The sequence below is a fragment of the Molothrus aeneus genome, chromosome 16 (assembly GCF_037042795.1).
Source record: "Molothrus aeneus isolate 106 chromosome 16, BPBGC_Maene_1.0, whole genome shotgun sequence".
Lineage (NCBI taxonomy): Eukaryota > Metazoa > Chordata > Aves > Passeriformes > Icteridae > Molothrus > Molothrus aeneus.
Genome location: NC_089661.1, coordinates 14,343,514 through 14,366,790, shown reverse-complemented (window position 1 = coordinate 14,366,790; position 23,277 = coordinate 14,343,514). Strand labels below are relative to the sequence as shown.

General features: G+C 56.8%; 1 protein-coding gene across 1 annotated transcript; it reads left to right on the top strand.

Moving 5' to 3' along the window:
* Window positions 1-575: 575 nt before the first annotated feature.
* FAM83G (family with sequence similarity 83 member G) lies at window positions 576-19,385 on the top strand. The gene is made up of 5 exons (XM_066560989.1): window positions 576-1,064; window positions 8,103-8,270; window positions 12,174-12,298; window positions 13,048-14,476; window positions 18,421-19,385. The coding sequence occupies exons 1-5, from the start codon at window positions 576-578 to the stop codon at window positions 18,841-18,843; spliced, it is 2,634 nt and encodes an 877-aa protein (XP_066417086.1). The 3' UTR covers window positions 18,844-19,385.
* The last annotated feature ends 3,892 nt before the right edge of the window (window positions 19,386-23,277 follow it).

Below are 23,277 nucleotides of genomic sequence, written 5' to 3'. Positions count from 1 at the left end.
AGCCGGGATGCGCAGGAGGCTGGGGCACAGCGCTGCCTTCCCCCGCTGCAACCGCAGCCAGGCACCGCACCTCGGCCCAGGCTCCCTGCTCCTCGCTGCCCTGCTTTAAGCCGCTTTTTTCTCTTTGTTTCTTTCCCAGTTTTTGGGTTGTTTTTTTTGTTGTTTTTTTTTTTTTTTTTTTAAATTTCACCCGGTGCTAGCGTTGTCTTGGGAGAGCGGAGGATGAGGAGGGAGCGGCCGCGGGGGTGAAGGACCTTGCTGGTGCTGTAGGTACACCTGGGGCTGTCTGCCCCGCCACGCAGCCCCTGCTGGGGGCAGCTCCGCGTTTTCCTTGCCTGGAGCCCGGGGCAAGGCAGAATCCAAAGCCTCCTCCCCGGCAGGAAGAGCTCCTGCGTGGCAGAGCCGTTGGAAAAGGGAGCGGTGCCTTCCCCAAGCTGCGCCTGGAGCCGGGCAGGGTGAAGCAAACTGTGTATTTAAAGACTGGAGAATAATTAATTCCTATTTATTGCCGACGTCCGGCGCTCGCTGGGGGCTCGGAGCTCCCTCGGCAGAGGGGACCGGCGTGCGGGGTCACCATGGCTTTCTCCCAGGTACAGTGCTTGGACGACAGCCACGTCAACTGGAGGTCCAGCGAGTCCAAGCCCGAGTTCTTCTACAGCGAGGAGCAACGCCTGGCCCTGGAGGCGCTGGCCTCCCGCGGCCCCGACGCCTTCTATGAAGTCCTGAAGAGGGAGAACATCAGGGACTTCTTGTCCGAGCTGGAGCTGAAGAAGATCCTGGACACGCTGGAGACCTACGACCCCGGCTCCGAGTACATCCCGCGGCACGGCAGCGGGGACAGCGAGGGCGACAGGAACAGCCAAGGGGACGAGCAGGACGTGGCGCCTTCCCTGGAGTATTGGCCGCAGAGGTCGGACCGCTCCATCCCGCAGCTGGACCTGGGCTGGCCCGAGACCATCGCCTACCGCGGGGTCACCAGGGCCACCGTGTACATGCAGCCGCCCATCGAGGGCCAGGCGCACATCAAGGAGGTGGTGAGGAAGATGATCTGCCAGGCTCAGAAGGTGAGGGGTGCGCCGCGGGGACCGGGCAGGGTTGGCCCCAGGGCGTCCTGCTCCGATCCCTGTCCCACGGGGAGCTCTGCCCGAGCAGCGGGGCCGAGCCTGCAGGTTTTTCTTTGTAACCAATATAATCATGATCTATCCTACAATTTGCAACGTGATCTATAGCTTCAGCCTCCTATATCACAAAATTTTTCACCTACCTACTATTCTTCCTAATCGCAATACTCATCCTAATCATCGCCAACATCTTAATTTGTCCTATTCACTGGCTGAGAAGGATATCCTTCATATCCTTCATATCCTTCCTATAATATTTGAGGATCAGGTTTTGCTGTGGATGCTGCTAGCTGGGCTCAGCACAGCCCTTCCCAATATCCACACAGCAGCTCTGCTCATCCCAGGGTCTCTGCAGGGCTGCTGGGGAGAAAAATGGGTTGAGCCCATGGTCCCAGGCACTCCACAATCATTATTCCCGGTGTGACACCATGCAGGAACCTGGGATTGTGTCCCGGTTTCAGGCCCTGGGTCCACCAGCTGTCCAGTATTGACCCTGGGGTCATGGCCTGGCCTCAGTCCTTGTGTCCACCACCTGTCTAGTCCGTGACCCTGGGGGAAAGTGGCCAAAGCTCCTGGTCTAGCTCTGACTCACACGAGGGCCAAGTTTGGCCTGAGATGGCTGTGGGGCTCCAGGCTGGCTTATCCTGGCGTTTAGAGGACGAGGATGAGCTGGTGAGGGGAGGGACAAGGCTGGGCAGATGCTGAAGGGATTTGGGTTCAGACTTGTCCTCCCTTGTGGCGTCAAGGCGAGGAGCAGGGAGTGGGCATGCATGAGCCATCCATCACCCAGGGAAGGAGGGAGATGCTGGCCTGTGCTGAAGGTCAGAGGTGAGAAGGTGCTGCTGGTGCTTCCCAGTGACCCAGTCCCAGGAGGGGTTGGTACCTGCTGGTTTCTTGGTGCTTTGAAGCTCCTTGAGTTCTGTGCATCCAGAATCATGAAGGAAGGAGCTTCCCAACCAGAGGATGTTCCAGCAGGGCAACAGGGAGAGCCTGCCAGGGGAGCTGTGGAGCAGAGGGGACAGGCTGGGATGCATCAGGTCCACCTGGCTGCTCCAGAGATAGTGCTGGTGTTTGCAGGTCCTGCTAGGAGAGAGGGAATCCTGTGACATGCAGCCAGCAGAGCCTCTTCAGACCAGCTCAGGCAGGAAAATGAACGTCTCAAAACATCCAAGGCAGCAGGATCTCAGGAATGGCTGTTGGGGGTGTCAGGGCTGTGGGCAGGAGCCATCTCTGGCCACTGTCACCTCACACAAGTCGAGGTGACTTGTCGTCCCCTGTGGCATTTTCCCTGCCAAAGCACTCTGCAGCGAGGGCAGAGGGAAGGGAGAGCTGCCACCCCGTGGGATGGAGGATGGGAGCACAATCCCACAACAAACAATGTCTCATCTTCGGGTCTTTCCGACTCGGGCTGGCAGCTCCCGCCTGCCTTTGCCTACTCACCGCTTCCCACCTGCCCTCCTGAGTCATCCCACACCCTGCTCCTGCTCCCAGAGCTGAGTCAGGCACATCCCCACCTCCCCTGGAGCCTCTCCAGGATTCGGGGACGTGGCCAGGGCTGATGCTGCTGTGCTCATCCCCGGCACTCGATGGCCCTGAGCGGGGCTGGGCTCTGCCTCCTGCTCCAGACGGGCTCTGACTGTGGGGTGAGACATGGTGACACCACTGGTGGCATGTAGGAGCCTGCTTGCAGCTTATGGTGCCTCAGGAAACGTAGAGATGGGTGAGTGCTTGGTGCTGCAGGGTCTGGGGGTGCAGGTGTTTAGGAGAGTGGGGTTCTTCCATGATCTCCCATCCTGTATTTAAGCACAGAATTCCTTGCAGCTGAACCTGCTGTCACACAGTGCAGCCCAGGTGACAACTTGTGGGTGCTCCTGAGGGTGGGGGACACTGGGCTCGACCACCCTGCTGATTTCTGCCAGGGCTCAAGGTCTCCACAGCAGCTCAGAGGTGAAAGGGTTTGGCTGAGGGAGCCGCGAGTGGGCAAAGGGACCGTCCTGCTGCCACCATCAGATGTCACACACACTGTCCAGGTGCTCTGTCCTCCCTGGGGAGATCCCTGCCCACGTGCTCTCCTGCACAGGAGCACAGGCTTGGCAGAGGCTCAGGTCCCTGCCAGAGGATGACCCTTGCTCCAGACGCTGTCCCAGACGCTCTCCCTGCCCCGGTGCCAGCCCCAAACCCCGCTGTGTCACTTGCTGTCCCACGGCCAGGAGAGCAAAGTCCTCTGGGGCTGGCCCAGCAGAGTTCAGAGCCCATGGGAGCAGTGCTGGTGCTGGGAGGTCACACAGGCTCTCAGGGTGAGGAATCCCAGGGATGTGAGGCCGCTCTGAGGGTCAGAGGAGCCCTGGTGCTCACAGGAACGAGGCCAAACGCTGCCTCTAACCCAGAGAGGGAGATGCAAATGATCCCCTCCTCTTGCTGGGAGTGAATGGGAGAAAGGAGAGGCAGGATCCTGTGGCCAGGTCCCTGAAAATGCCATCTTTGTGGCCAGCAAGCAGAGCTGGTGAGGGGTTCACCCCAGAGACCTTCACCAGGCTGAGCATGGCACGGCTGTCTCCTCCTTGCTGAGGATCCCTCAGGCTGCAGAGCTCTCAGGTTGGACATCAGGAACAATTTCTTCATGGAAAGGGTGGGCAGGCACGGGAAGGGGCTGCCCAGAGAGGTTTGGAGTCCATCCGGGAGGTGTCCAAGGAATCTGTGGATGTGGCACTCAGTGCTCAGGGCTGGTGACAAGTGGTGATGGGTCCAAGGAGTTGACAATCCTGAATGTCTTTTCCAACCTTAATGATTCTATGGTGGAAGGGAGGAAGATCTTCCTCCTCCTCCTCCTGTCTTGGCTCTCTCTGACCAGAAACCAGAGCATGCAAACATTGACCTTGGCCCAGAGCCAGGGGAGAGAGCAGTGACTCTGACCTCCTGTCTTCACTTGAGGTTCCAGGTTGGGATTGTGGTGATGTAATTACCCTGAGCAACTTCCAGAGAAGGTTGGGAGGCCCTATTAATTACTGTTTACAAAACCTTCTGCTGTTCCTGGATGAAAGGGTCAACAGAGGAGAGCAATTATTAATGTTACTTGTCCCACCTCTCCTCCATCCCAACACTCTTCCTCTAATTGTGCCTTGGTGCCTGCCTAATTTATTGAATGCCCACGTGGTGCACCCCAGAAGTCATTATCTGATGATTCACAGTGAGACAATAAAGAGCTGCAACTTCCTCTATAAAACATGATCCTGCAGTTTAGGTGCTCATCAAAGCTGTTCCAAAAATCCTAACAGCATTTCCCAGTGTCCAGCAAAGGGGATACAGGGATTTGGGACCCAGCTCCTGCACAGCTGCTGTACCCCATGGATTCTGGCAGCTCCTGGGACCCTGGCAAGAAAAGCTTCACCTTCATGGGCACTGGGAGCCTCCAGCTGCAGATTTCAGGCTGATTTCCTCTGTACCCTCCCAGAGAATGGCAAAAGGATGGTGAAGTTTCCTGGGATGACACAGCAGCAAAAGGGCTTCAGCAAAGGGAATGTCCAGCACCAAGCAGTGCCCTGGCAGAGGTGACAGGGACAGGGGACAGGCTGGCTCCTCACAGCCAGGTGGCACAGCTTGCTGCAGGCAACCCCATTCTCCAAGCTGGGGAGCAAAGAGCAGGCAGGATTGCACTGCTGCAGAGCAGACAGGCCTCCACTCTTTGCAGAGGATCCCTGGGCCAGGGTTTGGCACCCCAGGTTCAAGCCCAAGCAGCCCAGCAGGAGAATTCACCCAGGCAGGGACAGATCCCAGCAGAATTCACCCAGACTGGACAGATCCCAGCAGGAGAATTCACCCAGGCAGGGACAGATCCCAGCAGGAGAATTCACCCAGACAGGGACAGATCCCAGCAGGAGAATTCACCCAGGCAGGGACAGATCCCAGCAGGAGAATTCACCCAGGCAGGGACAGATTCCAGCAGAATTCACCCAGACTGGACAGATCCCAGCAGGAGAATTCACCCAGGCAGGGACAGATCCCAGCAGGAGAATTCACCCAGACTGGACAGATCCCAGCAGGAGAATTCACCCAGACAGGGACAGATCCCAGCAGGAGATGTCACCCAGGCAGGGACAGATCCCAGCAGGAGAATTCACCCAGGCAGGGACAGATCCCAGCAGGAGAATTCACCCAGGCAGGGACAGATCCCAGCAGCAGATGTCACCCAGGCAGGGACAGATTCCAGAAGGTGTCACCCAGGCAGGGACAGATCCCAGCAGCAGAATTCACCCAGGCAGGGACAGTCCCCCCATGAGGAGCTGCCTCATCCTCGCTCTCCCGCCCATCCCGTGCTCCAGTGTTGGCACATTGGAGTGAGATCCTGGTGACAAACCAGGGCCAAGCCTGTCCTGCAGGCAAGACACAGCAGGGAGGGAAGCAGGAGCCGAGCAGTGACAGGAGGCACCAGCTGGGCAGGAGGAATTGGGTTCGAACGTGGGCAGGTGGCTGAGGGCTGGGCACCCTGGGCACTGCCTGCAGTGTGTGAGCAGGGCTGGCACGGGGCACAGTGCCCTGCCCACAGCCCTGAGAAACTCCCTCACACCCTCGAGCAGAGAGCCAAGGCCTCAGCACTGCTGGGACCACGGTGGGAAAATGTTCTTGTCCCTCAAAATGAAGGTCAGCACTGTCCTCATGCCCATTTCACAAGTGCTCAACTTTTCCTGGAGAAAACACAGCACACAGGAGAAGTGGCATGGGCATGGAGAATCAGGGTCAGAAGCAAACCCTCTGCCACCAAACCCTCTGCCACCAAACCCTCTGCCACCAAACCCACACTGTCCCACCAAGGTGTCCCTTGCCCAGGACTCATGGAACACAGCTCAGCTCCTCCCCAGTTTTTTGCTGAACGTGGCAAATGCGAGCCCAGAGCTCCCAGAGTAGCTTTGAACCCGTCCCACTTCGCATCCATGCAAATCCAGCAGTTGGTTCCTGCCTCGGTTTCCCCGCCAGGACAAGGATGAGCAAAGCACACGAGTGGGTGCACAGGGGAGTGAGGGTTCAGCCTTTCACAAAGCCTGGGGGGAGGCTCTGGGCCGAGGAAAAATGGGAAATCGGTTAAAATCGAGTGGCAAAGCCACAAAGTGCCCCCTCACCTGGCTCCGTGGCACCTCCCAAAACGCTGCAGTGTGGTCAGGGCTGGGGACACCAGGGTGGCAGCAGGGACAGCAGGGCTGGGGCTCCCCACACTGCCTTGCTCTTCCCCCCATGGCCTGCAGAAAAGGAAGGGAAGAGCCAGCAGTGTCATAACAATCCTCTGCTTAATTAAAGCTCTCCACGTCCTGTGGCACAGAGCTAATTAAAAGGCAGCTCAGGGTGCTTTGAGAGCTCTGGGCTGGAGGTGTCTGAGTGTGCAAGCACCCAGCACCATCCCAGCCCCTTCCTGAGGGAGGGAGGAGCAGCCTGGGGTCTCCCTGGTGTCCCCCTGGCTCAGCCACGTGCCATGGCCAGCAGGGAAGGGCAAGAGCACCCACCTGGCCCAGCCCAGGGCACCTTCCAGGGACAGCCACGGGCATGGGAGGAATTCCAGCCATGGCACAAGGACAAACCAGCTCCCTGATGCCTTTCCCCTGGGCTGAGGGGAGGCAGAAATCCCTGTGGAGCTGCCCTGGGATTGCCTCCAGCCCCTCTGCCTGCCATGAGCTGCTGCTCACTGCCACAGGTGATGGCATCAGCAGGAAATCAACAGCCATGGGCACAGGCAGACATCCCAGTGACATTCCCAGCACAGGCAGACATCCCAGTGACATTCCCAGCACAGGCACACATCCCAGTGACATTCCCAGCGTGGCCCAGATCCATTTTCCTGTCAGCCCCAGCTGTGGCTGGCACAGCAGCAAACGCCCTGGGTGCAGCCTGTGGGTATCAGTGACACTGCCATGTGACAAACACAGCTGTCACTGCTCGGGGTGCTTGTCGCACACATCTTTTCACTAAAAATCCTTTCTTTAAGATTTTTCCTTCTGAGAAGCCGAGAGGCCTCAGAGACAGAATGTAAGCAATGGTTATCTGCTGCTGTGGAATGCAACAGGTCCACCTGTGATTGGCCCCTCTTGGATGTTTATAATTCATGGCCAATCAAGGACTGAGCTGCCTTTGTCATCATTCTTTTCTTTTCTATTCTTAGCTTAGTTAGCATCTGAGGAAACCTTTTCTTTTTCTTTTTAGTTATAATGTAATATATATATCATAAAATAATAAATTGAGCCTTCTGAACATGGAGTCAACATTCTCGTCTCTTCCTTCTCCTGAAAACCCCTGTGACCACAGGTGCTGGCACTGCTGTCCTGGCTCTGCTCCTTCCACACAGCCTGGGAGGAAGCAGGGATGCTGTGCAGGAGGAGCAGCAGCCCAGGCTGGGCAGTGAGAGCAGGACAGATGGACACACCACTCAGTGGCTGGGTTTGATGATCCTGCAGGTCTTTATCAACCTTAGCAATTCTGTGATCATTGTGCATCAAGAGCTTCTCCTTCTGATGCTCCCTGCAATGCTGACAGCAAAGGGACACCAAACTTCTCAGCCACAAACTGGACTCTGAATTTTGTGAAGCCTTTAGAGGCAGGAAAGTTAGATTCACCCTCAGTAACTGGTTTTTCATCAATAGATGATGCTTTGGATCACCACTGAAATGGTCAGGGTTGAAAAAAAAACATCCAAAGACCATCAAGTCCAACAATTAACTCAGCACTGCCGGGGCCACCACTAAACCATGTCCCCAGGTGCCACATCTACCTCTCTTGGAGATCAAACTTTCCACAGTGACAGCAGAGGAATGGGAGGACTTTCCATCCTCAGACTGGGGGCAATCCTGGGCTCCCCCAGCCCAAATTCCAGCCCGAATTCCAGCCCAAATTCCAGCTTCCTACAGGGAGCACTTTGCTTTGCCTCTCACAAAACCAAGCTCTGACTGTACCTTGGTTGTCCCTGGCCACCCAGCCTCGTGTCCCCTGTCCCCTCTGCAGGTCATTGCTGTGGTCATGGACATGTTCACTGACGTGGACATCTTCAAGGACCTCCTGGACGCTGGCTTCAAGAGGAAAGTGGGAGTCTACATCATCCTGGATGAGACCAACGTGAAGCACTTCCTGCAGATGTGTGAGCGAGCCCACATGCACGCTGGACACCTGAAGGTAGGGCTGACCTGGAGCTGGGGAGCCTCCTCCAAATGCAGGAGAAAATCAGAATTTTAAGCTCTGCTCCCTCCTGTCTTGGGCAATCACAACCCCAGTTGTGGAGAGTTCAGTTCATTTTTTGCTGTAGCCAAAGCTGGAGGTGATGCCCAAATTCAGGAGCAGCTTGGAGAGGTGGGTGAGAGGATGGGATGTGGATTTACACCCAGCAAAGCTGGAGCAGAAAGCCCAGGGGGCTGCTGGTACCCACCAGTGCTGGGGCTGGGACAGAGGAGAGGGCGAGGGTGCAGCCCTGCAGGGGTGGGCACAGCAAAGCCCAGGGCAAACCTGTGAGCTCAGCCCCTCCTGAGGGACAGGGAGCAGCAGATGCTGTGCCAGGGCTGGGTCCCTGCTGTCCCCAGCTGCTGCCCCGGGGGCAGGACCAGCAGCAACCACCACAAGTCAGAGGCTGGAATTAAAAACCCGATTTTCCCCTTTTCCAGAGCCTCCACCCCAGCAGGGGCTGGCAGCAGAGCAGGGAGGCTCCCACAGTGCCCCAGGCCCTGGCAGCTGCCAAGGGTGCCCTCAGTGCTGTCACTGTGCTGGGCAGTGCCACAGGTGATGCCAGCACCAGGAAACCAACAGCCATGGGCACAGGCAGACACCCCAGTGACATTCCCAGCACAGGCAGACACCCCAGTGACATTCCCAGCACAGGCACACACCCCAGTGACATTCCCAGCACAGGCAGACACCCCAGTGACTTTCCCAGCCCCATTTTCCTGTCAGCCCCAGCAGGATCCATGGATGCACATGGAATCACTCCTGTGCAGAATCCCATGGAAAAGCAGGGAAGGCGAAGCACAAGGGGGGATGGCTGCCAGTGCAGGGGTGGCTTGGATGGGGCTTGGAGCAACCTGGTCTAGTTTAAGGTGTCCCTGCCCGTGGCAGGGGGTTGGAATGAGATTTAAGGCCCCTTAAATCTCATTCCAAGTGAGATTCTGGGATTCCCAAGTGATTCTGGGATTCCTCTTCCACACCCCTGTGCGAGCAGGGGGTGCAGAGAAAATCACCTGGCCACAGAGCAAAGGCAGAAGAAGGGGCAGAGGAGAGGACAGAGGGTTGTTCCAGCCTCAGCAGCAGCAGCAGCCAGAGCAGGGACCCTCACTGCAGCCACAGGACAGTCCCAGGCTGTGCCCCCATCACCAGCATGGGATGCAAACACTCCAGAGCAGCCCCGCAGCCCCACTGGGGGGCTCCTGGCCCAGCCTGGCCTGTTGCTTGGCACAGCAGTGATGTTGCTGCTCCTGACGTCAGCGTGCCCGCTGCCAAATGCCCTCCAGGAGGGCCCGTGCCCGGGCAAGCTCCCCAGATTTGCTTAGGTGGGTGAGGGCCAGGCCCTGGCTGAGCAGGAGCACGCAGGAGCCACGACACCCTCACACCTGGCTGGCACAAGGAGGGGGAATGGGGCTCAGGGACCCCCAAAACCTCACAGCCTCCCTCCCCAGTGCCTGCTGCCAACAATTACAGCAAACACAGCCCAGCTTTTACCCGAGCCCAAGCTCCCTGGGGAGCCTGGGATCCCGCAGGCTGCTGCTGCTCCAAGACCAGAAAAGCCAGCGCTGACGCACGCCGGTGTTTTCCTGCATTAGCAGCCCCGGTGGCAGGACTGGAAAAGCAGGAGAACACCTGCAGAGCTCGGCAAATGTCTGGAAGTTGGGATTTGCCACATATTGCAGCCAGCTGGCTGGCACGGGGTGCAGGAGGAGGTGAGGGAAAGTAGGGCAGAGTCTGGGAGCTGCTTCTCAAGGCAGGAGATGTTAACGAAACGTCCCCTCGTTATCTCGGTGGCAATTAGCAACCGGCTTGAGCAAGGGCTGGGTGATTCACCCCTGCCTCAGCAGGGATTAGAGGAGCAGATTTTACTCAACAGCACTGATAGGAGGAGGGAGAGGGATCAGCAGCAGGAGAGTTGTTGCCTGGAAAACACCCAGAGCTGCTCCTGGGGTTTGGGCAAAGGGGCAGCTCTGGGTGGGTGGTGGGCAGAGGGTGAAGCCTTGGGTGTCACTGCTCTCTCAGCAACCCCATGTGTAGGGAAAATAAGGGACAGGGGTGACAATTGCCATCCCAGCCCTCTCAGTGCAGCACACTGGCAGAAATTAGGATGCTCAGCACCGGTTTCGCCCCAGCCACAGCAGGCAAAAAGCATTTTCTTAGCATTTTCTTTTGCTAAGAAAAACGTGAAATTTGCAAAAAATTCCCTCCCAGACCTTCTCTGTTCAGTGAGTGGAACTTCCCTGGAAACACAGTCAGGAAAGCTGTGGCTTGCACATCAGCTGCACTGAATTTTCCTGCCAGGGATGGGGGAGCAGGGACCAGGGGTGTACCTGGGCTTGGGCCTGTGCCTGGTCATGGTCTCCAGGGACAGAGGAGAGCCCAGGGAAGCAGATGGGAAAGGCTGGAGGAGGGAAGACAAATATTTTCGATGCTTTTCTTTAAAAAACAAAACAAAACAGACAATGAAACAGCCATGGAGGGCATGACCCAGTGATGACACAGAGCCTTTTGCAACAGCCTTACCAACATCCCGGCAGGAACAGGAGGAATGCAGGCGCTTTCTCAAGAAAATATTTTCTCCCCACCCAAAGGGAGCCCCTTTGCTGTGGGAGATGCTATCTGCTCTGCTGAGGAATGTGCCAGTGCCCTCCATGGAGAGGCCAGAGACAGGAGCCAGCCTGGGGATAAAAAAAGAACAAAAACATTTTCACAGAGCCAGGGCTGCCCCTGCGTCACTGGGTTCCCTGGGGAGGACACCCAGCTCCACTCCAGGGACCTGCTCCCACATCACCAGGTTTCATTTCCCGAGGGTGAAAAGATGTTTCCCCACTGCCTGATTTCCCACCAGCCCCTAAAACCAGGGGTAGATGGCCAAATTTAGGAGCACAGCAAAGGGGGAGCGTGGGGAAGGACAAAACACCACGTGGGATGTCCTGGGGTCCCCACCTCCCCCTGAAACCCCCTGCAGATCTGCTGGGAGCAGGTGAGCAGCCTCCTCTCCCATGGTGGCATTTGCATAGATTGCAGCAGCACCACACAGCCCTCGCCCACAGACACCGAGTTCAAGAGATGCCGAACACAGCCTGGCAGCACATGGGCAAGGCAGGAAACTCCCCAAGCCCAGCCCGTGGTGGCCTTGGGCGAGTTATTTCATCTCCCCATCGCTGTGGCCTCCTCTGAGCCAGCCATGAGGAACATTCTCCTTCCTCAGAGGGGCTGTGGAGCATCCAGAGGGGTTCCTGGAGGGGTGGGTGGTGATTGTGTTCACAGGGGTCTGAGGATGAGGGAAGAGATGAGGATCTGACCCCATGTTTCAGAAGGCTTGATTTATTATTTTATGATATATATTACATTAAAACTATACTAAAAGAATAGAAGAAAGGATTTCATCAGAAGGCTGGCTAAGAATAGTAAAAGAAAGAATGATAACAAAGGTTTGTGGCTCAGACTCTCTGTCCGAGCCAGCTGGACTGTGATTGACCATTAATTAGAAACAACCACATGAGCCCAATCCCAGATGCACCTGTTGCATTCCACAGCAGCAGATAACCATTGGTTGCATTTTGTTCCTGAGGCCTCTCAGCTTCTCAGGAGGAAAAATCCTAAGGAAAGGATTTTCCATAAAAGATGTCTGTGACAGTGGGTGGTGCTGTCCTTGGAGGGGTGGGTGATGCTGTCCTTGGAGGGGTGGGTGATGCTGTCCTTGGAGGGGTGGGTGATGGGGTCCCTGGAGGGTGGGTGATGGGGTCCCTGGAGGGGTGGGTGATGCTGTCCTTGGAGGGGTGGGTGATGCGGTCCCTGGAGGGGTGGGTGGTGGTGCCACAGCAGCTCTTCCCCCCTGCCCACCCCTCTGCCTCTGCCCTGCAGAACCTGCGCATCCGCAGCACCGGGGGCACCGAGTTCTTCACCCGCTCAGCCACCAAGTTCAAGGGGGCTTTGGCCCAGAAGTTCATGTTCGTGGACGGGGATCGAGCCATGTGTGGCTCCTACAGGTACACCAGAGACGTCTCCTCTTGCCCACCCCACTGAGGTGTTGGTGAAAGGATCAACGTCAACCCTCGTGGTCCAAGGCTCCAGGAGCCCAAGCCAGATTTGCTCTCCTCATCCTAAACTGGGAGGAGATTTTCCATCTGGAGTGGGTCCTAAGGGGCTCCCACTACTCCCTACACCACCAGGTCTAGGACACCCACCCTTCTTGGAGGTGGTGGGACACACAAGTGTTTCTGTGCTGATGAGCACAAGGAAGGACCAGAGCACCAAAGCACAGCCTGTCCCAGCTCTCACACCAAGCTCAGCTTTCCAGTCAATTTCCTACACAAAGTATTTTTCAGTTTGTTCAAAGGAAAACTTACTTAGGTAGGAAGCGACCAGCCCTGGTCAGGTTTCAGGTCTAAAAGACAAATTTTATAAACATGGAGCTGGAACATTTCCTCTTTTCTGGCTATAACAAATAACACATCCACTTAGGAGTCACTTCTCTTAACCCAAACTGAGACAGGAAAAGCAGCCAACACTAAGGCACTGACCCCCTGCAAATTCCTCTTCTTTTTACTTCAAGTCCCACTGTGCTCAGGACTTCAACCCTTCACTCTAATTTGGGATGGGAGCTATTTTGTCAATCCCATTATTATGTTCACAGTGAGCTCATGTCCCTGCTGGCACCATCAGTCCCTGGAGAAGGCCAGGCCTGGGGAGAGGTGTTATTTACCAGCTGAGAGTCTCCAATGTGTTTCTGTTCCAGCTTCACCTGGTCTGCGGCGAGGACGGACCGGAATGTCATCACAGTCCTGTCGGGCCAGGTGGTGGAGGCCTTTGACAAGCAGTTCCAGGAGCTCTACCTCATGTCCAAGGGGGTGAGCCTCAAGTCCATCTCCATGGGTGAAGAGCCCGAGCCCGAGCCTGTGACACTGCCCTCCGTGGTGCCCGTGACCCCCGCCAACGCCGTGGTGAAGAAGCTGATAAACCCCAAATACGCCCTGGTGAAGGCCAAGAGCGCCGACCAGATCAGCAAAACCTCATCTGAGAACCAGGACAAAAACCAGAAGAGTGACAACAAAGGCAAAGCACCTCCCGAGGGCCAGGGGGGCGAGCGGCACGGGGACGTGGCTGAGCTCTCCCCGCTCATCCACCCCGGCCTCCTGAACCTGGAGAAAGCCAACATGTTTGACTACCTGCCCACCTGGGTGGAGCCTGACCCCGAGCCTGGCAGCGAGGTCTTGGGCTACATCAACATCATCGACCCCAAGGTGAAGAACGTGAAGCTGTCGCAGATGAACCGCATCAAAGTCTGCGACGTGTCCCAGGCCAGCGCCCAGCACCGGCAGATGCTGAAGAACAGGGAGATGGAGGCCAGGAAGAACTCAGAGCAGGAGCTGCCTCTGCTGTCCCCCAGCCACAGACAGATCCCACAGCTCCCCGTGGAAGCTCCTGCAGCCCCCACGAGCACCCCCATCGAGGGTGTCAGCTGGACAACGAGGCAAGTGGGGACATTTGCCTCTTCACCTCTGGGCCACCATTTGAAGCCACAGGAGGAGGCACTGGAGGATGTGAAGCCTCCAGTTCCAAGGCCAAGGACCGTCCCTGTCGGTGTCATCATGACCAAAGTCACCACAGCCTGTGACAGCAGCACTGCCCTGCAGGGTGACACACAGCCAGCCCTGGCTGAGCACGCGGCTGTGAAGCAGGAGCGGGAGGAGAAGCCCAGCCGGGCTGCCAGGGAGAGCTGCCGTGCCCAGCCAGCAGCAGCTCCACAGGAGGGCAAAGGGCCTCCCTGCGCCCACAATGGGCTGGGAGAAGAGGAGGAGGAGGAGGAAGAGGAGTTCCTCACCCTCAGTGACCAGGAGAGCTACTCCAGCAGCTCTGCTGACCACAGCTACCGCCGCTCCAACGCCTCCTCCATCTCCGACGAGTACTTCGAGGCCAGGGATCGCTACGGGCCCCTGCGCAGAACCAACTCAGACGTCACCCACAACGGGGAGATCCTGCCCATGCAGAGGAAGCTCAGTGACCCCCACATCAGCAGGGGCACCTTCATCAGCCCCCTGGGCAGCCTCCCCTCCCTGAAGCACCTGGACATGACCAAGAGGAGGAGCACAGCTGTGGAGATCAGGCCCATGCTGCCCTGTGCCATCCTGGATGGAAACGGCTCCTACCCCAGCAGTGCTGCCCAGGTAGGACTTCCTGCTGTAACCCTTTGTTTCTCCACCCTACAAAGGTTTGCAAACCTGGGGGTGACCCAGTCAGCTCAAGCGAGGTGTGATGTCATCCTGAGTTTTGCTGTCATCCCAACCTTTGGTGCTGTCCTAGATGCTGAGATGAGATTCCCATAGAGAATAACACCCTGCATGTGGCTATGGTCACCTGAGAGGTGACAAAGATGCAGTGGCTGTGCCACAGTTCTCGGTGTCCAGCAGTGGGGATGGCTGTTAAAGGGAAGGGTTTTGGTAATTGAAGATGATCCCCACAGCTCTGGGCTGGGGCTCCAGGCACAGCTGCACAGATGTGCTGGGGCTCTGAGCTCCATCCACAGCCCATCACACCCAGCTGGGGACAGACTGTGCATGCAGGCGTGTCCTTCTCAGGCTTGTTTTCCAGGCCTTGCCAGGGTGATTAGCATCAAAGGGAAAGCGCTCGGACAGGTAATTAGCAGCAGAGAAACAGGGACAGCAGCCTCTGTGGGTGAGTGCCACAGTCAGCAGCTTTGTGGCTGAGCCACGAGTGACGCCAGGCCCTGTCACCACGCAGGGCCAGCACCCTGCTGCAATTCCCTGGGGAGCAGGCCAGAACTGCCAGGAGGTCACAGCAGCATCCCCTCCACAGCATTGTCCCGCCCAGGGGTGATGACACTGCCATCCCCTGATTTCCACCCAAGCTCTGCAACCTCCTGCACCTCTGCCAAGCATTCCAGCTTCTCACGGCTCCCCACCCGCTGTTTTTGGGGCATTCAAACCCCCAGGGCTAAACCAGCAGCTGAAATCACTGAAACTGCCTGAGGTTACCCCAGCTGAGCATCTAATCTCTATTTACAGGGAATTAAATGTACCATCCCAGAGTCCACTTGCTTCTCCCTTCCCAGCCAGCGACAGGGAGCTCAGAGCTTTAATCCTTGCACATCAAATACCCCTGAGCCCTGCAGGGCAAGGAGCTCCGAGCTCTTTGATGCTCTGTGACCCAGGTCCCAGGTGCCACCTCGCTGGGGACGGCTGGGCACGCTGGTGTTCCTGCAGTAACTTGTTCTGGCCCTTTGATGAGAGGCAGATAATTAGCACAGCATCAGGGTTAGGAAAGCCAGCAAGCAGTGGAGAGGTGCAGGGAAGAGTTTCTCCCATGTGTAAAAAGAATAAATTGAAGTAACCCTTGATTAACTGTTGAAAACTCAAATTTGACAGAAATCACTACCAATTCTCCCAAATACATATTTTTTTTCCCTGGGTCCACATTTCTTAGGTGCTGGCCCATTGCCCAGCATAGCCCAAAACACAGGTGGAGGCTCACTCAGGGCAAACATCCTGTTCTCCATGTCATGGAAACCAAATTCTCTCTGGAAATCACCTTCCCTAAATACACAACCCCATTCAGCTGGATGCACAGCAGCCTCGAGGAGGAGGAGGGACAGGGACACCTGGGTCCTGTCCTGCCCCTCTCCCACCTGCAGAGCCCCCAGGTCTGTGCAGAGCAGAGCTTTCCCCTCAGTGACAGGGAAAATCCCCACCCCAGCAGCTCCACAGCCACATGGGGGCCCTCACCTGGGCACAGGACCCTGCTGACCATCCCTGGCAGATGATGAGGAACAGGGGCAGCAGCATCTTCAGGTCTGGCCAGGATGGAGCCTTGGTGTGGCTCAGGTTTTTAGCAGAGAGTGACCACTGGACAATGAGCTGTGGAGAGCTGAGCAGCACCAACATCTACTCCACATCAGCCTCTTCCTTGCCAAACTGCATCCCAAACGCTGGAGCCACTGGGCATGGGGCCCAAATACAGTGTAGAAGTTCACCCAGCCCACAGTGGGGTTTCTCTCCAGACCAGTAACGGGTTGGGGTTACACCATAGCACCACAAAAAGCCCAGTGCAACCACAGCAGCACATCCTGCAGCCAGGAACCACCATTCCCCACCACCATCCCACCCCTCCTGCCCCTTCTAGCCAATCTCCTTCCCAAAGAGTGCCCACAATGACATGGGAACCGAGTCCAGCCTCCTTCTCCTCCCACAGCTCCACTCAAACCATCACACCTCAAAGCTCTGGCCAAGCCGTGTCCATCCACAACACAGCCACCCCTCCTAAAAGGCAACATCTGCAGGAATTGCTGATTTCACAGAGCTCAAAGTCTCTCCAAAGGCTTCCAGAGGAGTGCTCAGCACCCAGCAGGATTCAGGCTCTCCTGGGCAAGCATTGCCTCATTCTGCTGGTGGGCAGGAGGGACAGGGTGCAGGTTCCTGGGGTGGGATACTTGGTTTAAGCCATGGTTTAACTCCTTCCCAAGAGCCAGAGCATGTCAGGAGCCACCACCCAGCTCAGGCACATGATGAGCTCAGAGGAAGAAAAGCTAAATCACCCTTAATCCCTCTCACCTGAAGCCATCTCAGGCCTTAGCACTGATTTTAAGCACCTAATTAAATCAATCTCGGACTACCTAAGCTAAACTGCTTTAACACAACTCTCCTGGCCAAAGGAGGAGGTGTCAGCTCCAGGACCAGGGAGGCCTTTGGGCCACAGCAGTAGCACAGTGAGGGTCGCTGCAGAGGCAGGGCAGGTTGGCACAGCCAGCTCTGCAGCCTGCTGGCCCCAGCTCCTCCTGCCACCTGCACCTTGGCTCACCAGATCTCACCTCCCCTGGTACCTCTGCACAGGTGCAATCACACCTCCAGATCATGGCACGGGCACACCCAAAGGGGAGATAAACATCTGGTGGCCACAGCCATGTGTGACAGCCTTACCCAGTCTAGAATTAGGATTAATGGTGCTCAGACCCGAGCCAAGCGTGTGTCTCAACCCAGCTGAGAGAGCCACCCCCACAGTGGTGTTGCAGCTCTCTGCTGTCTCCTCTCCCAGCCCTCCATCCATCCTTTCATCTGCTCCTGGCTGTCACCTGGTGCCACAGGATGGCTCTGGGTGACTGAATGCTCTCGGGGCTGACGTGAGGCCTGGGATGATTCACGTGGGTGTTCAGTGTTGAGAGGCCTTGTCCTGGATTTCCAGGCAGGAGGGACTTGGCTCGGGGCAGCCTCCAGACTGCCAGGGCTGCTTGGGGAGTGTCAGTGTTTGGTACCAGATGAGCAGCCTGGGTTAATATTTGAGGCTGTTCCTGTAGGAGTGTCGGGGGCAGGAGGGTCAGGACGGATGGAGAGCAGAGATCTCTGCAGCCAGGTCTGGAACTTGGGGTTTGTTGCAAAGGGCCAAGTGCAGGGGCCTGCTGGGATTTGGGGTTTATTGCAAAGGGCCAAGTGCAGGGCCCTGCTGGGAGCTGCAGCCACAGCTCAGAGCAGGACCGAGAGAAGAGAGGGGGAGAGAGGATGAGAGGGTGAGAGGGTAAGAGCATAAAGGAGTAAAAAAAGTAAGAGCATAAAAGGGTAAAAGAGAGGGGTTCCCATTCCAATACAATAAATCTTCTTCTGTGTTGAATGTTCTAATTCTCACTAACCATTCTAGTACAAGATACAAATCCTATTGCATTTACATACAGCCTGTAAGAATCATTACCATACTGTGTTACATTTTAAACCCTACAAACTCCTCTTTGGGCCCCTTCTGCCAAGCTGGCAGGGTCTGCTCTGACCCTTGGGCCTGTCCACAAGCAGAGGGTATTGTTCCATCACAAGGGGATCACCTTCAGCTGGCCATGCCATTGTTTTCCAGTTGTTCAGTAACTGAGGGATCTCAAAGCTTGCTTTCATTTCAATCTCGCTTATAGTTTCCATATTCTCAAAACCTTTTGCCAGACAATCATATTGATAAGGCTTTCCTGTCTCATCCTCCCCAACAGTTCTGAGCTGCCCCTGAATTTGGGCGAGGGAAAGAGGGATTTTCACCTGGCCCAGGTGAAGAGGTGTCCTTGCAGGGAGCAGCACCCTTCCTCCAGCCCGAGCTCACTGTGTCTCTGCTCTCTCCCCCACAGGGCACCCACATCTACCCACGCTACCGGCCCAGGAGGGCGGGCAGGGAGCCGGGCAAGGAGCTCTCCTGCTCCCCAACGCACGAGAAACCCCTCAGGGCCTCCAAGCACGCAGGGGAGGGGGCAGAACCCAAAAAGACCATTGCAGGCAGCCAGCCCTACTGGCCGAGCAAAGCCTTGAGCCCCAGCAAGGCCACAGCGCCCGGGCACGTGGCCCCGAGCGCGGGCAGAGCGCCGGGCCAGCGCTTCAGCCCCCTGCCCCAAGAGAGCCAGAGGGCACCCGAGGAGATGAGGACACCCCTGGGCATCCCGCTCTCCAAGCTCTCCCAGACCAAGCACCTCAAGAACAGGGTTGCAGGGGCTCAGGGTGCTTGTGTGGACTCCAAGAAGGCACCCCCCGAGCCCACGGGGCAGAAGGAGCAGTAGGGGCTGGTGAGGGTGGCCCTGCAGAGCTGGTGGAGCCCAGGCGCCACCACCGCCTTCCTTGGGGCAGGGGTTTGTTTTGTTTGTCTTGTTTACATTTACCAGCACCACGTGGCCACGATGGACAGCCCAAAAGCATCCCTGGCCAGGGCAGAGCTCCAGAGATGGGGCTTGGAAGGGGTGCACGGCATCCACCCTGGCAGCTGGCAGTAGTGCTGGGGACAATCTTGGATGGCACAGCCTTTAAAGAGGTCTCTTCCAGGCTGGGGTGACCTCCAGCCTCGTTAAAAGCTGGAAAGCATCACTGGAACCCAGAAGTCTGTGGGATCAGCTGGCAAAAGCCAGCCAGCTCCTCATCCCAGAATGCTGCTGGAAAAGGAGGGATCGCCCATGATCGTGTTTTCTTCTGGTTATTTAAGAGACTCTTCTGTTACCATTTTGCACAGCAGGTCCCACTGCAGTCTGCCCTCCCTTTGGAGGGTGGCCCGTGTCCTGGGACAAAGACTCCTCAAGGGACTCACCTCTTGTCAACTTGTACTGTAAAAAAGCAGCCTGTTCATTAAAGCTCCCTGGTCCCACGGCAGGAGAGCCTTGCCTAAGACTATTAAAATGCAAGATTAGGTGGCCTTGGACTCAATAAACTGCAGCTCAAGGTGCCTTGGCACAAACGTCCAGCCAAATACTTTTTACCCCCCTGAGCATTTCCCCAGGACCCCCATGGGGGAATGTGCTCCCATCCCCAAACTTCCTGACGTGCTCCCATCCCCAGACCTCCAGCAACCAGTAAAAGAAAAATAAGAATAGAAAAAAAAAAAGAAAAAGAAAAATAGAAGCCCCTTTTCACTGCATTTTTCCCAGGAAATGGGAGCCAAGCTCTGAGCCAGAGCCCTGACAAGGAATATGTGCCATGAACAAGCCCTCACAAGCGAGCCCCCGAGCCCTTGGCAGCTGCCCCGTGCTCCTCCTCAGTGCTGCCAGCCCATGGGATGAACCCTCCCTGCAGCTCCCCCAGAACCTCCAGCAGGAGAATCTTGGAGCCAGAGGCGTCAGTTTTTGGAGGGAGGGATGGGAGGCACCCACCCCACTCCCACCCAGGCAGCAGCCTGGGGAGATGAGCAGGGAGGGGCACCCCCAAAGCCAGGGCAGCTGCTGAGGCTTGGCAGAGGAGAGGAGGCTCCAGAGGCCTCACAGAGGGAAGAGACAAAACCCAGGAGCATCCCTGGTGGATTCCCCACAGCTGGTGCTGCTGTCTGAGCCTGGGTCCCTTCCATCCCTGCAGTGCAGCCCCTCTGCCCTGTCCCCTCAGAGCAGCAGGATGAGCTCTGTAGGAGCATCGGGGCCTAGGAGGGTTGGGATGGATGGAGAGCAGAGATCTCTGCAGCCAGGGCTGGGATTTGGGGTTTATTGCAAAGGGCCTGGGTGCAGGGCCCTGCTGGGAGCTGCAGCCACAGCTCAGAGCAGGCCTGAGAGAAGAGAGGGGGAGAGAGGATGAGAGGGTGAGAGAGTAAGAGGGTAAGAGAGAGAGGTTCTCGTTCCAGTACAATAAATCTTCTTCTGTGTTGAATATTCTAATTCTCACTAACCAATCCAGTACAAGATACAAATCCTATAGCATTTACATACAGCCTGTAAGAATCATTACATTACCACACTGTGTTACATTTTAAACCCTGAAAACTCCTCTTTGGGCCCCTTCTGCCAAGCAGGCAGGGTCTGCTCTGACCCTTGGGCCTGTCCACAAGCAGAGGGTGTTGTTCCATCAAAAGGGGATCACCTTCAGCAGCCACACCATTGTTTTCCCATTGTTCAGTAACTGAGGGATCTCAAAGCTTGCTTTCATTTCAATCTCGCTTATAGTTTCTATATTCTCTAAATCTTTTGCCAGACAATCATATTTATAAGGCTTTCCTGTTTCATCTTCCCCAACAAGGTGGGAATGTGCTTCTGGGCCAATCTCCCTCCCACAGGACCTTCCCCACCAGTGCTGCTGTCTTTAGACCAAGTGCAAATCCCTCAGACGTCAGGCACTGGCATCCCCAGCCAGTCCAGCTTGAGCAAATCCCAATTCCCTTCCTGCTCCTCCTCCACTGTCCCCTCCTGCCTGGGACCCTGCAGTCCTGCCCTTTCCATGGCCACCCCACAGTCCTGTCCTCATCCCCCTGAGCAGAGCCCTTTGGGGAGCTGGCCAAGGGCCATCACCCCCTTATTCCCCTCAATCCGTCCCCCTGTGTTTCACAGGGAGTCAGCACTGGGAGCTCCTCCTGCTCTTGCACAAGCAGCCAAACCTGGCCCCCCTCCAGGGCTTGGTTTATCCAGGCCCGGCTCCTCCCGGGCTCTGCATGGGCGTTGGGCACCCACAAAGGCTCTCCAGAGGCACAGAGCCAGTGCTGAAAGCAGAGATTTGTGCCTGGGGCTGCAGACCTGCTCCCTTCCCAAAGGTGTTCCCCAGCAAGTCCCAGCAGCCAGGGAGGAAGGGCAGGGAAAGCCCTGCAGGCAGCAGGAGAGGGATGGCAGAGGCTGGGATGCAGCACAGGGGCTCTGCTGGGGTTAAATCCCTGCAGGGGGGGTGGGATGGCCCCAGTCTGTGCCATCTGTGATGCCAGAGCAAGGCAGAGCCATCACCAAGGTCTGTGCTCAGCAAAGGGGTTTAAACTGACAGAGGGTACAAATGGATGGGATTTTAGGAAAGAATTGTTCACTGGGAGGGGCTGGCTCAGGTTTCCAGAGAAGCTGTGACTGCCCCTGGATCCCTGGAAGCATCCAAAGCCAGGCTGGATGGGCTTGGAGCACCCTGGGACAGTGGAAGGTGCCCCTGCCCATGGCAGGGGGTGGAACAAGATGGGATTTAAGGTCCCAAATTCATTGTGAGTGTCCTTTATTAGCTGAGCCTGACAGGAGCTGGAGCAAACCAAGCACCCTTGGGGCACACCCACCTCCAGGTCCGGAGGCCTCCTGAGACCTGGGGAAAGAAAACCTGTGCAACCAGCAGCTTCCTCCTGGCTGCCCTGGATCCTCCCCTACCCCTGCAAACACCGGGCAGGCAGCAAAGCCAAAACAAACCAGGCTCTGCAGCTCCCCCAGGGCATTTTCCAGGCTTTGCCTACCTGCCCTCCTCCTCTGGCTCCCCTGCACCTGGCAGGGACAATCCTCAGAGAGCCAAGGACAGCTCCAAACAGTTCCCAGCATCCCGGCACTGCGGCCACTGCTCGGCTCTGCCCCGACAGGCAAAGCCCTGCTGTGCCTGGAGCTGCTCTGTGCTGCTCTTGGGCTGGTTAAATGCCACTGGCCCTTCTCCAGAAAGCCTCTGTCCTCTCAGCTGCCTTGTGTAAATGTGCCCTGCTGCATCCAGGGCTCTGCTTTGGCACAGGGCTGGGCTGGGGCTGCTCCCCCTCCACAGCTCTGGGGCAGAGCCTTCCCCACCTGCCTTCCCCAGGAGATGCTGGAAATCATCTCAGGAGAGCCTCTAGAAGTCACCCTCTGTAGTTAAACACCTGCCTTTGAAGCTGGGAGCTGACTTTGTGCTTCCTGCTCCTCAGGGCCAAGAGCCCCATGGCAGAGCCAGGCTGATGAAAGCTCCCGGCCTCCCAAGGATGCTCTGAGGCAGAAAAAGGGGAGACACAGCAGTGCTGGGGGCTCAGGAAGGGCTGAAGCCTCACTCCAGCCCAGAGCAGGGCACCAGGATCCACATCCAGCCCTGCAGCAGTGCCTTGTTCCCCTGCCAGGCACATCCTGGGCTCCTCTCTGGAGACCCCACCAAAACTCCTGGAGCAGAGCTGGGAATTCTGCTTTGCTGTCAAACCAAAATGGTTTGGGTTGGAAGGGACCTTCAGGAGCATCACATTCACCCCCTGCCATGGGCAGGGACACCTCCCACTGTCCCAGGCTGCTCCCAGCCCTGTCCAGCCTGGCCTTGGGCACTGCCAGGGATCCAGGGGCAGCCACAGCTGCTCTGTGCCAGGGCCTCCCACCCTCACAGGGAAGGATTTTTTTCCTTGTATCCAATCTAAATCTGTCCTGTTTTATTTAAAACCATTCCCCCTTGTCCTGTCACTATCTGCCCATATAAAAAATGGGTTTCCCTCTTTTTGATTAACCATTTAAATACTGGAAAGCCACGTTCAGGTCCCCATGGAGCCCTTTCTGAGCCCCTGTGGCACACACCGGGACAATCCTGAGCCCCAGGGGTGGCAGTGTCACAGACCACCCTCCCCAGCCACAGGGAGCAGAGCAGGCAGCTCCCAGCCTTGTGGAAATGAGAAGCAAAGCAGAGCCCCAGAGCTGGGACACCTCCTTCTGCAAAAGCCACGACACCATGGCAGGACAGGCCCTGGCACAGTGACAGTGGCACTGCCACCGCCACGTCTCCACCCAGAGCTGAGCTCAGCCATCCCCAGCTCTCAGCTGGGGCATCCTCACAAAAACCTTGTTTGGGGAAGG